At 37.8% G+C, this 15974-nt stretch overlaps 1 protein-coding gene across 1 annotated transcript in view; it reads right to left on the bottom strand.

The window, feature by feature from the left end:
* Positions 1–11746: 11746 nt before the first annotated feature.
* The window catches only part of GUCY1B1 (guanylate cyclase 1 soluble subunit beta 1), a 43273-nt gene continuing 39045 nt past the window's right edge, over positions 11747–15974 (bottom strand). The window contains exons 11-14 of the mRNA XM_077770954.1: positions 15209–15349; positions 14539–14693; positions 14062–14188; positions 11747–12945 (exon numbers count right to left, since the gene is read on the bottom strand). Of these exons, the coding sequence (XP_077627080.1) occupies positions 12922–12945; positions 14062–14188; positions 14539–14693; positions 15209–15349 (447 nt within the window). The 3' untranslated portion in view covers positions 11747–12921. The remainder of the gene's footprint in view (positions 12946–14061; positions 14189–14538; positions 14694–15208; positions 15350–15974) is intronic.

Genomic DNA, 15974 nt, shown 5'->3' with positions numbered 1-15974 from the left:
AATATCGCATCTCTGCATAAAATAGTGGAAGTTTAGGGTTGCAAGTCACTGAATGCAGCAACTACAGATGTTCCTCAAAGGAGTCAATCATTGATCTGTTACCAGGCTGAATACTGAAGCATGGGACTCCCACCACCAGAATAACATTTGGATATTCATAGACAGTCGGAATTTGTTAACAGCCTTGCTGTATGTCCAATCAAATGAGCCCTCAATAATTGGATAATTAGGAATATCTCTCTATGGAAAATGGAATTTTAGAAATCTCTGTAAGAATTCTGAAGAAAAATCTAAATGGGCTAGTTGCTGACTCAAAAGGAATCTGGAATGCTAAGGCTGGGGCTTTTTCTGGCCCTTGAAGCTCCCTACTTGGGATATGAAATATAAGAATACAGAGGTGTTTAAACTATGTAATGATGGGTAGAAAGGTGACGTTGTTTTCTCCTGTGTAAAACACTTCTCAGAATTCCAAGGGGGAAGGATTACATGGCTTTGGGTAAGATTCTCAAGGACAATAGCTAGCAGATAGGTTAGTGGACCCCATGGGATTTCAAATAGGTTCTGACTGGAACAGGCATGATTTCTACTTTGGGCTTTATTACCTTTTGACTAAAGCCAATCCTCTCAAAGATTTGGAACAACAGATTGTGTTTCTTTTCGATTCTACCAACTGCATTTCACAGATCATGTCATAGGTGCTAATGTACCAAAATGAGATAAGAAGCTTAACATAATATGGACTTAATATATCTCCTACCATCCTCAAACTGGAATAAAAAACCTTTATTACAAATGGGAAGGCATGATAGAGGTATGAAAAGCTGATCCGACTCATGGGTAAATTCATATTTTATCTGAATATGAGGGATAGTGGAAGAGCACCTTTGAAAAGCATTTTTTTTTAAAGAATATGGGGATGAGAATGAATGTTGGAGGATGATATAAGCACACACTATCTGACTTTCTCACCTCAAAAATATCTTCCTTATTCTACTGTATCTAGCTGTACCAGATCGAGGACGGCACTTGAATGATCTGGAAGAGGGAAGAGCCATCATGCAAACGATCAATGCCATATCAATTTCTTTGAAAGTGTAAATATTTCTAAGAGGAAAAATAGACTGAATGAAGATTCTACATTACATGGCTCGCCTGGGAGTAATTGGAAATGCTGGCCCACTGCCTATGTAGCAATAGTCCCATAATCTTGATCTTTCTAACAGTACACTTTCTTGGGAATGGACAAAAGGGAGCACTCAAAGGTTTCTGCTACTCGCCTATGAGGGGTTGGTGGTATGGTTCAATATGAAACTATAGCCTAGAGAGGTCAAGTCTCTAAGTGAAAAACAAATAGGCAGAAACCATAGAAGATAGAAAGGGAGCACATAAATGACAAATAACATGGGGAAAGAATACTGCCATTCTGTTCCAGAGAAAGGACTTCAGAACACGAGAACTAATACTCTTAATTCTTTCGGGTGAGATCATAGGTCATGATCCATGCTGATTTGCTTTTCCTCTGACACAGAAAAATGACCTGAAGCCAAATTATAAAGTTGACCCAATAATGCTATTTGAGGAATTTGAAGAAAAGATATCAGGCATTGGTAACCTGCCTGAAAAATAAGCAAGTAGGAGTCATCTTTTGGGTTTTGTTTTTCAAGGCATGTTAACATACTCATACAGAGAGGACTCAGGCTAGAGGAATACATTTGTGGAAACACTGTACAGACTAAAATATGGCATGTTTCTGGTAAGAGCATGTATATATCCATGCTATTTCCTCTCCAAAAGGTCATGAATCAACAAAGAACTTTCCCCACGGTACATCCAATTGCTCAGAAGGTAGATGTCAGATTGTTGGAGAGGAAGATGATCAGAGCTACAAAATGATACCTGAAAACCTATGTTGTTGGAAATTTGCTTCTAGAATTTTGCTCCTCTTATCCCAGATGGAACCTGAAGTTTAGTGAGCAGTAGCTTCTGGTAACTGTTTTTGTAGCAGGGGATGCATTTTTATATACAAAGAAATCTTTTGGGGAAGGTTTGACAACTAACATGATAATATTAACTAAGGTATGGTATGGAAAGACTAATTTTAATCTCTCCACTGCAGCTATATGTTATACTAAAAGATTTAGAGTTTTAATTGTGGATTTAAAGATAAATGAAACTTGAGTGGACAATGATCTTAGGATAAGGCTGTATTTTCAGAAGTCAAGCCAAAATTCCCCACTGATGTCATACTCATGGAGATTGAGTATTAAATTAATTTAAAGGTTTCATATGTTAACAAACCACAGTTTACCATTCAATTAAATATAAATTCTGTCAGTGACCATTTGGACATCCAGAATAAATTAGCATATTTCTCTAAGGCACTGGCAAAGTTTCTGTCTCTATTAAAAGTAAATTCAAATCACCTTCAAGCTAGCCCCTTTAACCTCCTGAGCCCAAAGGCAACTTTCCTACAACAAAATCCACTAAATCATTCTTGTTTTAAGAGAGAGAAAGAGAGAAAAGAAGTTAACACATGATTATATATACGTATATATTAATAATATGGTTGTATATACATCTATACTAATATATGGTTAAGTTTCAGAATGTTTATTGAAAAAAAAAGTTCAGAAAAGCTGAAGAGAAATAACTATTCACATTTTTGGAGATATATAAACAGAATTGAATCCTGCAGATCAGATTAGTAGAACCTGGATAAACAGAGAGAAGGCAAGGTCTTCAGAATCGAAGCTTGAAACAAAATCTTACAGCTGCAGATGTGTACAGTGTGTTTACAAAACATCAAGGAGATTAGTACAGAGAGAGTGGAAGGGACATCAAGCTAAACTAGAAATCCTTTTGAATAAGAGGAGTGATTAGATTATAGGAATCCTTGAATTCTTCTCTAAGGCAATTGATCTTCCCCTTGCAGCCAATTGAGAAAGAGCCACTATAACTTCTTGAATGGGGTGGTTAGATTGTGGTTGCAGATGGAGAGGATAAATAGGCTGTACAGTACCAGCTAGTAGCACAGAATATGGGAATCTCCATGCAATGCCAACAGTAATGTTGACAGATTCAATGCAATTCAATGCAATCTACTTAGGTAGATTAAATTTATATACAATTAGGACTCAGCAATTTTACTATTGAAATATAAATACATCTTATATATANTATATATATATATATATATATATATATATATACAAGTGTGTGTAAATTCATGTGTATAATCTCCCAAGGGAGGAATTCTCACATAAAAACATGAAGAGACATATGCATTATTGGGAGTTGGGGATATTTGGGGAGTCCACTAGTAAAGAAATGTTATTTTGTGGACCTTATGTTGGTGACCTCAATAGATCATGCCTTACAGTAGAAAAATGAATAAAGATTTCATATTTCAGTGTCATGAGGATATTTGTTTTCAGTCAAGTTTGGCCGCATAATTTATGCTTGGGGAATGGTACTTTTCCATTATGGAAATTTTGGATTTGATGTTGAAGTGTTGATATTTTTACTGTTATTTAGCTTAACTCGTGCTTTAATTTAATAAGGAGCAAAATTTTCAAATGATTTTTAACAATTTGATGATTTTTGAGTAATTAACATAGTAATCGAAAAATCTATGTAAATTCAGTCATTAAAATGTAGATAAAGATATACAATCCCATGTAAATAATGTGTAATTCCCAAATTACTGAGTGAGAACCAGGAGGAAGATTGGTTTTCTTTTCACTTAAAGTAGTTGTTGTTTATGGCAAACATCTGAAAAAAGTTACCAGGGGAAAAAAGAAAAGTAAATGGACAAACCCAGTTCGTGACCTTTAAAAATTTTGAGAAAATTATTGGGTGATTAAATTCCTGAAATAACTTAATAGATGCTTTATTTTTAGACTGAAGGTCAGAGTAATTTTGTTTTTTTTCTTTTGACAAAAAGAGAAGGTTGAATACAAGAAAATATTTTATATGTACAAAATAGTAATCGAAGTGATAATTATTTAGCAAAATTTTGGGATCTTATATTTTTTAAAGTTTTAGAAACTTGTTAAGACTTCCTTTTTGTCCTTTGCTCTCTATGTTAAATATAGATTTATGACACAATACAAACTTTATCTAATTTAAAATACCTTTAAAACAAAAGGGAAAATATAGCAACAAAAGTTGAGTAAGCCTTTGAATTAGCACCATTGAAGGAGCTAAGCAATGAGCGTTTTGTATTTATTTCTTCATTGAGTTTCCAGGATGAATTTTAGCACTGAAAACCAGCACCTTGATAGCAGTGAGCATAGGACCTGTCTGGCATTTTCTCTTATTTAAAGCCCACAGATCGAGCCATGTTGGCATCTCTTTCCATTTTTCCTCTTACAACCATATGAAAAAAGCAAAATGTATATATTATTAGGGAGTTACAGAAACAAGTAAACAAATAAGGCTGTTACTAGTTTTAGCTCTGTTTAAGGAAAAATAAAAATCAAGGAATATCCAGTTAATGTTTCAAGATTTTAAAATCCTATTTTTTATATCCAAGTGTGAGTCAGTTTTTCATAGGCACATACAATTACTATTTTAAATCTAGCTAATAACATCTTCTAAATTCTCTAAGATACATGTACTCACATATACACACAGTCACATACACTTGTGATAGTAGGGAGAGTGGAAGGTATTTATGGGGAAATCTAGGTTAATTTAAATGAATAAAACAGATTATAAAATACTTTTACTCTAATAATAGCATTTTACTGCAGTAGTCAAATTGAGTACATATATTGGAGCTATATGAAAATAAACCCATCATATATATATTTATCTTTTGCTAATCAAGTCCTCTCTTGATGGCCCCATTTAGAAGAAAATGCACATATACCCTTAAATGATGAGATCTGTTCATATATATCAACAATATTTTATCTGATAGCAAGAATAATTGCTAACAATTTAAAATTTTCCCTTAAATTAATAATAAACTCTCATCGCCACTCCCTCCACCCCCCGCCCTGAGATCATTAATAAAAGGAAATAGACAATTCCTCCAGGTGGCCAACAGAGAATTGGAGACACCAGATGTTGGCAAAGAAACAAGATGGCCGAGGTTCTGAGCTGAAGGGGTCCTTTGACTAATGGTAGATTGAGTGTGATTGAGTATCATCAGTGAAATTCAGACACCTGAGAATAATAATAATGAACTTTAATTTTACATTTTTATGGTTTTTTTGCAGCGATGCCCCCTGATCTCATCCCTCATATCTTCAGTGAAGCTTTGTTAAAACTGTAACTTGGTACTAACCATCCATGAGCATGTGTATGTGAAGAGAAGGCTGTTTCATTAAATAAATCCACAGCACAAGGACAAAGTGCTAAGTGGAAAACACAGATGCTTTAGAAATTGTGCAAATATCATTCTTACTCCCCAGTGGATTCTTTAGTATTTGGAAGGACATCATTTATTTTTAAAGTTTATTTATTCATTTTGAGAGAAAGAGAGAGAGAGAGAGGTAGCAGGGAGGGGCAGAGCGAGAGGGGAGAGAGAGAATCCCAAGCAGAGTCCAAGGTGGGGCTCGATCCCATGAATGTGAGATCATGACCTGAGCCAAAACCAAGAGTCAGATGCTTAACTGACTGAGCCACCCAGGCGCCCCTGGAAGAAGGACATCTGACAATCTTGAACTCCTGCTGTGTGGCAAAGCTCTAGCTTGGTTGTGGGGATTTGAGTCGATGGATATGCAGTCTTGGACATGCCTTCTTTCATAGTCTATTTGACAAGAAAACAAGTCATCAAAATTTTATCAGATAGAAGAACAGCAGTGGATTATGCCCAGGGACAATGGAAGCACAGACCTAAATTAGGATAGGAAATCAGGACAATTTCTTCTTATTTATGGCAGACCTTGTTAGAAGACTTAAGCAGGAAAATCAGTAAAAGTTCTTAGCCAGTCCAGGGTCGTTCTTGTCTCTTCTTCACACAGCTTCACCTCCATATTACTTTAAAGGAAATGGAGCTCAAGTGGATGCTCAAACAGGTCAGGCACAGAGAGGTGAGGGTGCTGGAGATGCCAAGTAAAGTGGGTGCAGTTTAAAAAAATTTTTTTTTAATTTTTATTTATTTATTTTTTAATAGTTTATTGTCAAGTTGGTTTCCAAATAACACCCAGTGCTCATTCCCACAACTGCCCTTCTCCATGCCCATCACCCCCCTTCCCCTCCCCCCACCCCCATCAGTCCTGTTTTTTCTCAGCATTCTAGAGTCTCTCATTGTGTTTCTCCCTCCCTCTCCCCCACTATTTTTCCCCCCTTCTTCTCCCCCACGGTCCTCCTTTAAGTTCCTCCTAATTCTCCTATACGGTGCAAAAATATGGTATCTGTCCTTCTCTGCCTGACTTATTTCATCCAGCATAACGCCCTCAAGTTCCATGTTGAGTGGGTGCATTTTTGACAACTGTGTACTTCTGGTGAAATAATATTTTTTATCAAGTTTTACAAAAATGCAGGATTTTCTTTTTTTCTTTTTGTTAAGCTATATTGGTAGTATACAGAAAGCTTCATTGTCATTTGGGAGGGAAGGGTCTCTGTCACTAATAGAATATCTCCGAAGCTGGATTGATAATAGGGGTGAAATGCCTTTCCCTTCTAGTCTTGAGAAACTTCCTCTTGGTTCCCTGAAGAGGGGGTTCCTGGATGTTAACACACATTAGCCACTTTGGCACAGACATCCTGTGGTGTGGAAAAACTGAAATCCATTTTGTTACAGCAAATACTTGGTGCACAGGAAGAGACAAGCGACAAACCCTCAGGGAAGCAGAAAAGACTTTGTTTCCTACTGGTGCAGGATCATCTCCAAGGGCTGAGCCTCCGTCTTGGGTTATACAGATCTTTTATATATATTTGCTTACAGGTTGGGCGGGACTAGTACAGTCAAGGTTCTGGTTCCTGGTAGCTGGCGGACGCCAGAGGCAAGATTGCAGAAGCCAAAAGCATGCCAGGGGAGAATCCAGCCACGGACATCTGGCTGGTCCTTTTCACTTGCGTTTACCAGTTTTCTTCCTCAAATTTTTATGTCTCTTTTCCCCTTTCTGCTTTCACCATAGACTTGACTCCCTTAAACCCAAAGACCTGTTGGAACCTGACCCCAGGAGGCGGTCTCCAGCATGTCAGGCAATCTAGACTTCGCAGTGTCACCACAGAGACGGCATCCATCAAAAGAGTTCCTTCTAGCTTGTGGATCTTCAGATTGGTAATTCTGCCATTTTTGTTTCATTTCTTGAAAGTCAGGGCCCGCTTGTGAAAAGTTATTAAACAACATGTTACATGTGAAATGTCAATCTTCACTTTGATATTCAGAACATCAAATGAAGACTTCAATGGGTTACATAGGGGTTTCTGATTTTGGTAGTCCATTGAAGAAGGGAATTTGAAAGTTGTTGTGTACTGTTGTGTGTGTGTGTGTGTGTGTGTGTAAGTTTATTTAGTTTGAGAGAGACAGACAGAAAATGAGTGGTGGAGTTGCAGAGAAAGGAGAATCTCAAACAGTCTCCACATTGTCAGCGTAGAGCCCATGTGGGGCTCGAACTCAAGACACTATGAGATCATGACCGGAGCCAAAATCAAACATCAGCTGTTTAATCGACTGAGCTACTCAGGTGCCCAAAAGTTGTTGCATACTGTTAATGGTTGTCTCCCCATGTCCTGCCTGAAATACTATGTTTGTTTATGAAAAGTTTCTTTAATAAAGCTGGATACAGTTTGAAAATAAAAAAAATAAAATAATAAAATAAAATAAAATAAAATAAAATAAAATAAAATGAAGGTGATACTAACAATATGTACCAATGGGTTACTGTAAGGATTAAACACATGCAAAATGTTCAAAACTGTATTGGGCACATGGGGTACCAAGCGACTGTGGAATTGCTCCCCGATTGCCATTAGTAGTGTAAGGTTTATTGTGAACTTGAGAGGCAGTCGGGATTCTGATCACCTCTTAGCTCAACTTTCTCATGCCAACTTCAAATATCTGTTAGAGTACAGTACAGCATTGAAAGAAATGTATGCTGAAAAAGTTTTGTAACTTTTATTACAGTTTTAAAAAACTCTTAAAAGAACTTTAAAAGGGATTTACATGTTAATAAATGAAATGCACTATATATATAAAGAGCTTAAAATCCCCCCAAAAATTATAAATCACGAACAACTTTGTAGCACAAAAGAGAAGAGCATGTGGTCAATATGAGAGGCACATTTTCTCCCAGTGAAGTCTGAAGAACTCCTACGTTTCAGAGGCATTTTATTGAGCACAAGTGAGGTAAAATTTGCTCATGTGTCCACAGGTGTGCAAAACTGCTAGTAGTTATCTTTTGCATTATTCATTTTCAGTTAGTACTTTGCTAATACTCCTGTCAAATGTTAAAAATAGGCTCTGTTGACAGGGAAAGAAGGAATACAATGAAGAGGAGAAATGGAATGTGGGTGGTAAGTGAAAGATAAACTAGATCTTTGTAGTCTTTGTCAAAAGATAATAGGTGCTGCTTAGTACTTTTTAATTGCTTCTTATGCAAAACTTGCAAAAGAATTGTCAAGTGGAAATGTAAGGTTCCTTATAATCTTTATAATATTTTAACATGAACTTGCTAATGTTAGCAACTTATAAAAAGGTCCAATTTCTCTTTCTTTAAATATTTTTCTAATAATCTCTTAGATAGAACTCATTTTCCTTCATTACTCTTCTTATCACCATTTCTATTATGTTGTAGTACAGACTGTTTAAGTTTAAAAGAAAGGCTCTATTCAAAACCGTATATTATAAATTAAAATAGGAAGGATAAGTATACATATACTTTTTTCTTTACCCCATGACTACCTTCACTTTCAACTATTCAGCTACTTTCCCTGTTTTGTTCTCATTTTTTAAATATTTATTTATTTTTAAAAATGTTTATTTTTGGAGAGAAAGAGAGAGTGTGAGCAGGGGAGGGGCAGAGAGAGGGAGACACAGAATTGGAAGCAGCCTCCAGGCTCTGAGCTGTCAGCACAGAGCCTGCCCAATGCGGGGCTGGAGATCATGACCTGAGCCAAAGTCAGATGCTTAACCCACTGAGCCACCTAAGTGCCTCACCACTGAGGTCATGATTTCATGAGGTCATGATTTAATGGTTGGTGAGATCCAGCCCCATTCGCCTCTGTGCTGACAGCATGGCTTCTGCTTGGAATTCTCTCTCTCCTCTCTCTCTCTGCCCCTCTCCTACTTGTGCTCTCTCTCAAAAAAAAAAAAATAAATTAATTAATTAAAAAAGAAACATTTTAAAAAAGCAAATAATTTCAAAGGGGCAAATAATTGTGTGTTTTTCAACTTTTCAATAACTAAATGTCTCTTATTGATAATGTGATCAAGCTTGTATTATGCAGAATAAACACAGGATAGGAAAAATGTCCACAAAATGGTGACAGAAAACAAAATGCCAAGAGCCTCCCACCCATTCCCTCTGAAAAAAAAATCCATGAGGAGAAAATGATCATTCCTGTATTACAGATAATGATACCCGAAGGTTCCGAAATGTTAACAGGCCTTCTGACTTCAGCCTCTGCCGAATTCCTCCCTTTGTGATGTAGTAATTATCCGTATTTTCCTGCCTGAACACAGTCATGATAAATTGTCACACCTCACAAAAGCCCAGCGTTGTTCAGCTCTGCTTCCCACACCATCACTACCGCTCCTGGGCCTCTGTGGGGCCTCATGGGGTCTCCAGTTCCTGGTGACAGAGAGCTGCCTGGGCCCTTTCTGGAGCTGTTAGAGGCCCCCCCTGGCGCCAGGGCCCAAAAGGAGTCCAGAGTGGGCTGGGGTGCGGGGATGGAGCCAGTAGGGGGCACAGATCCCCTGTATCCTCCACAGTATGGGGTGGCTCCTTCTCCAGCTCTGGAGAAGAGCCTCTACTCAAGGCCTTCAAGAGGGCGGAAGCCAGAGGAGACCTCAAGGGTAGGCTGGTACCGCCCACCCACCCAAAGGGCAGATAATTTTAATTATCTTCTTTAGAATTTCTCAAAAGAAGATAAACAAATGAGTAACCAGCACTTGAAAAGACGTTCAACAGAAGTAGTCATTCGGGAAATAGAAATGAAAACCACAATGCCACAATGCGAAGGCACTTCACGCCCACTGGAATGGCTTGGATAAAAAAGATGGACAATAGCAAGCGCTGTCAAGGATGTAGAGAAATTGCAACTTTCATACACTGCCAGTGGGAAATAAAACCAGTGCAGCCACTTTGGAAAACGCGTTAGCAGCTTGTCACAAAGTTAAACCTAGAGCGCCAGATGACCTAGAAATTAAACCCCTACGTTTAATACCAGAGAACTGAGAACATATATAGACACAAAAGCTTGTACAGATAGATGATCATAAGTGTGATTCATATTAACCAAAAGTGGGAACCACTCAAAAGTCCATTGACTTATGAAGGGATAAACCAAATGTGGTATATCCATACAGTAGAATATTATTCAACCATAACAAGTAATGGAATACTGATTTATGTTACACATGGATAAACCTTGAAAACATTCTGCTAAGTGAAAGAAGCCAGATACGAAACGTAACGTGTTGTATGATTCTGCATATATGGCATGCTCAGAATGGGTAAATTCTTACAGATAGGAAATAGATTAGTGTTGCCAGGAGCTGGGGGAAGCAGTTTATTAGGATTATTTCTAATGGTTACAGATTTTTGGGAGGGAGGTAATGAAAATATTTCAGAATACGTTGGTTGTGCAACTTTGTGAATATACCAAAACTATTGAATTGTACACTTCTAAAAAGTGAATTTTATAGTCTGGGGGTGAACGCTCAACAAAAGAAATAAACTCCAGCAGACCACAAAAAGCTAGAAAATGAGAGAAAGGGAATTGCCAAAACTTTCGTAAATTTTTAATAACTGTAGAGTCCAGGTGCTCAGTGAATGGCTGTGCCCTGAATGGGTCCTTTAACCTTGTCTTCATGTTTTAAAACTCTTACCAAAAAAAAAAAAAAAAAAAAAAAAAAAAAAAAAAAAAGAAAAGAAAAGAAAAGAAACCAAACCAAAACAAAAGTCCCCAAAAACCTTTGTGAAATAACTGAACAGAAAGAACAAAAAGAGGATGAAAACAAACACATGTGAAGGGGTCATCAGGGTCAGTGCAAGAGAGAGACGTCAAGGAATGTAGAAATTCGGAAGATGCGCAGAGCAAAGTGAATGCACAGGGGTTCTGGACACGCTGAGCATCTGCTGCTGGAAGAGGTCCAGGGCCGCCCTCCTGTGGCACTAATTCATCTTTAAGTGAGACCCTCATGTAACTCTGCCTGGTCTTCCTGCTGCCTCCTGCCTGATCTTCACACCCTTCTTTCTCATGCTCTGCATAGTCTCTCAGTACCTTACGTTGGTTTAACACTACAAATGTCACATACTGTAATTATTTGTCTATGCGTCTTTCCCTCCTGAAAGACTGAGATCCTCAAGGAATGACGTCATTTCCTACTGATCCCTGGATCTGTCCCCCCGGGTCTAGTCTCGCTTCTGCCATTTAGTTGGTACTAAAGAAAAAGAGCATTTGCAAGGAAGCCTATCTGAGAGGAGCCATTCAATTTATAATGGCAGTGGATCAAAATTAAAGGGCAGGAGAGGGAAAAGTATAAAATGAATGTGTAAAAATGGCATTGATAGCATGCCCGATAATGACATAAGACCATTTTTGGTGAAATAAAAACTGTCTAGAGACAAGTGGAAAAAATAATTTATTGCAGATCCTCTTACACAGGAACATGGAACATTTATACATATATCGACGTGCTGATGCGAAATGCTAAATTTAAAGACAAACATTTTTACACAAACGTAGTTGCACTATATTTTATAAAGGTAGATATTAATAAATTATTTAAGAGCAAAAGGCCAATTATTCCAATAGGGATGTAATCTATGTCAAAATTAAAGTAACTTTTCTGAATCCGAAGGCCTGGATATAACCACGTTCTTCCAAGCTAAGAAAAAGAAGCTCATTTCTGGAAAGAAAAGGCCAGAAATGGCTCTTAAAGGACTATCCCAGCATTGCTTCTGATTTTGTTCTCAGATGTGGTTAGAGCCTTGACATTTATCCCAGGCTAATAATGTACTATCTCACTGTGAAACAGTACAGCTTTTTATAACAGCCGCATGTTGTTAAAGGGATTTAATACAAGGGATCGAGTACGAAGTACAGAATGTTAGAGGAATTATAATGCCACGTGATTTGGGTGAGCAACCTAATATTTTAGGAACAGAAACGCACATTCTAGATTTTTGAAGAAAAATTAGTACAGTTCAAAATAGTCACTATTTTCTTAGCATGGTATATTAATTCTTATTTTGGGAATCTGAAAATAAATTGCATTTTTCCCCTAAAACTTAGAATGCACTCCTTTAGAAAATGATTTCTATGATGATGTACACCAACACAATATAAACTTTGTTATATGTTATTATAGTCATTAAAATATACATATACATATACATATACATGGAACACTAAACAGATTTGGCAAACCGTGATATTATATATACACATGACCAAATACTGTTCAGTGTCATTTAATTAAAATCAACAACTGTGTATTGGGTGCCTACCACTTGCAAATTACCATTGTAAGTAATGCCTGTAGTAGATCTGAAGACACATGAAATTCACATTATCCACATCTAAAGCCAAACTTTCGGTCATATACTAAACCTTGAAAATTATCAAAAGCAGAGCTAAGGTTGAATAATGAAAAACGAAAGCTATGCCTACCAGAAAGACTTGGGGTCACTGCAAAGAACAAAGCGAAATCTGTATCCACTGGGAATAACTGCTTGGTGTGTGACAGGGGACGACTGAAGCCCATTCTGCAGTCCCCGTCACCCCACAGTCTGAAATTCAGTTATCATCCTGTGCTGGCTCCTTTAAAGATGAATAAATAGGGATTCATTTTCAGTGATAATAAAGCTTGTAGTAGCCCCCAAATATTTTCTTTCTTTTTTTTTAAGAGCTGCATGCATATCTGTTTTTCTAAGTCTTCCCACCATAATTCGGTGTGAAACAAGGGCCACCCACCTAAAATGAGCAGCACTTGAGGTAGGGCTTCATTTATCAGAAGAGCATCAGTAAGCATGCCAAAACCACAAGTAAATTATTTGAAGTAAAAACAGCAGAAAGAAGATAAAGATAAATATTTTAAAACTTGGCATTCCATTCCTTTGAGGACTTAGGCTCTACCAGCCTTTTTAGGGGATGTATACATACGGAATAAGAAATATAATTAAGTCATTTCACTCTCTCTAAGGAACCACTACATCCACAGGGGAACAAAGTATCAAACTTGCTTCTGATATTGCACCCCGTGTGTGGGAACAAGGTGGGCATGGCTTTGGTGTGTACAAGCCCAGAGTGAATCAGGATTCCAATTGGCAGGGCCATTGTCTAAAGCCAACTCTAGCATGTGGTAGTCCAGCTGGAGTAGAACCACAGCACTAGCACGAATCCGAGGTTCCTCTGTGCGCTCATTTAGGTTCTGGAAAACTATAAATCGCTCTCCTTTCTAGGAAAAATGCACGGGGGCCTAAGATGTCTCCACAGGGACATAGCTTGGCCCTTAGAAGGATCTGAAGCTTCATGATTAAGAAACCTCCCATAACTCGCAGACCTGACTCTGCCCAGATGGTGAATTCAGAAACCCTTAAGGAGCTAAGGAAAGAGGCCAGGGAGTCCTTCATTGCCCTCTCACCTCAGCCAGATTATGGACGAAGAACCAAAAACAGGTCTTCCCCGTCTGGTGCTTTTGATTTTAATTTCATCAGTGGGCAAAAGCCGGCCACAATAAAGTATCCCCTAAGAAGTTTGTATTGTTCGAACTGGCTCATTAATGTTTCAGTACTTCCGCTGCTTTACCTGACACTTCATTTCTGCAAGCAAGCAAGAATTCTTTTCAAATGAGACCCATTTTCAGTGATTATGATTTTGTTCCCTGTATTTATATTCTGTCTTTAAAAAATGGTACTACAGGCTGATTAGTCATACCTCTGTTCCTGTATTTTTTCTGGATAGAAACCAAACTTGCATTGGCTCTTTTTTACCCTTCATGGACACTGGGCCTCTGTGCTCCAAGTGGAATTGTGGATCTGAGTTTTCTGGTGTCATAAGACATCTAAAAGGTAGGGGACAGGGCAGGGAGTAGGGAAAGACGTATTGAGGACGGTTGTATGGAGAAAGTGATGTGAACTGAAGTTCGAAATCGAGACAGTAATGACACATGTTAAAGCTTCATTTAAAGGGAACGCAAGATTTTAGCAATGGTGATTATACAGGGAATTCCTAAGGTCGTGTGAATTCATTAAAGGTGTAAGTGATGATCTGTTCTTCTCAAATAAAACATAAACAATCCTAAGAGCATAAGTGATGACTCTTTCAAAGTAATAAAATCCTGCAGAGAGTTAAACCACACGCGAAGAGACATTTTTCTTGCAGATCAGCAAATACCAAGGCCTCTTCTCTTACCTGTATGTATATTCAGACACATTTATTTTTCCCTTTTCTCCAGTGGTTTCTGTTCTGCTTGTGAGGTTAACAGTATTTCCAAAAAGACAATATCGAGGCATCCTCTGCCCAATGACACCGGTAACAACTTCTCCAGTGTGGATCCCTATTGTTATCTGCAGAAATCAAAGCTGCATTTCATTAAGTTTGATCACCAAAACACTACTTCCTGATTACTTTATATTATGGACTAAGGTAGAGTCATCATAAAGAAATCATAAGAATCCTCTAGAAGAACTCCAAGTGTATTCCAGACAAAATAAAAAACCTCACAAAGTCTGTCTTCCAGGAGAAGAAGAATATTCTTTTTCTAAAGTGTGAAAATTTCAAAGATATGAATCTGGCAACTTACACGAGACACAGGAAAGAGATTTTAAAAAGTAAATCAGAAAGGACAGGAAGTTTGATCTCCTCCTGATGCTTTCAGTACATGGAACAGACTAGGTATTTTCAAACAGGTGGACAGATTTCCCATCTCTATGAAAAAATGTCATGCAATGCGTTCAAAAAAATTATAGTCACTGTTGTCAAGATGTCTTCCCTTATACATGATGACTGCCTGGTAAAGAATGTGAGTCAGCTGCCACAAAGGTCTGCTACTACTATTATAGTATCTATTTTGTTTACTAACCTGAACAGATTCGCCATCCACTTGAACCTGGCCAGCGATTTCCATCATGTCCAAGGCCAGGTGGCAAATGGATCGTGCGTGGTGGATGCACGGCTCTGGTAAGCCACTCACTGTCATATACTTATCACCAACAGTCTCCACCTAACACAGCACAGATATTTACATGTTCACTGGTGAGAATAAACATTACTGTTTCATTTGCTACCTTATATACAAACACCATTTTCTCAAGGCTACCAGTAACTTTAAACTTTCTTCCCCTGAATTCTTTTAAAATTCGAATACATTCAATTCCAACAAGATGAAACCTTGTAATTTGAAATGTACACATCGCACCTGAGGTCTTTGATTACAGTCAGGTATGGACATAGCATTATTTTCTCCCTAGTGATTCCTGGCTTCTCAGCTCAGATACCTTTATCATTCAATAGAACACTTTCTTACCAATATCTCCCTAAAATAATGCTGATTTATGATACAAGAGCCACTGCCCAACGTCCAATGGTTTATCGTGTTCAATAACCATTTATATTTATGATGTGCTCACAAAGTGTTGCATGGTACTGCAGAAAACCACTATAAAATAAACAGTCCCTGTGGCATTCCTATTACTCCAGATGCCTGGAGATGGTTTGGTTAACATTCTTGCTTTTGTGAAGCAGTATTTCCCTGACTTCACTTTTTCCAATATTATATTTGTTTTTAATTGAGACCAAGAGCAGAAATGCCTTATAAATGTTTACCTTCAGGTTGGTGCAACCTAAAA

The sequence above is a fragment of the Crocuta crocuta genome, unplaced genomic scaffold, assembly GCF_008692635.1.
Source record: "Crocuta crocuta isolate KB4526 unplaced genomic scaffold, BGI_CrCroc_1.0 scaffold166, whole genome shotgun sequence".
Lineage (NCBI taxonomy): Eukaryota > Metazoa > Chordata > Mammalia > Carnivora > Hyaenidae > Crocuta > Crocuta crocuta.
The sequence above is the reverse complement of the archived record's forward strand: the minus strand, read 5'-3'. Positions and strand labels throughout refer to the sequence as shown.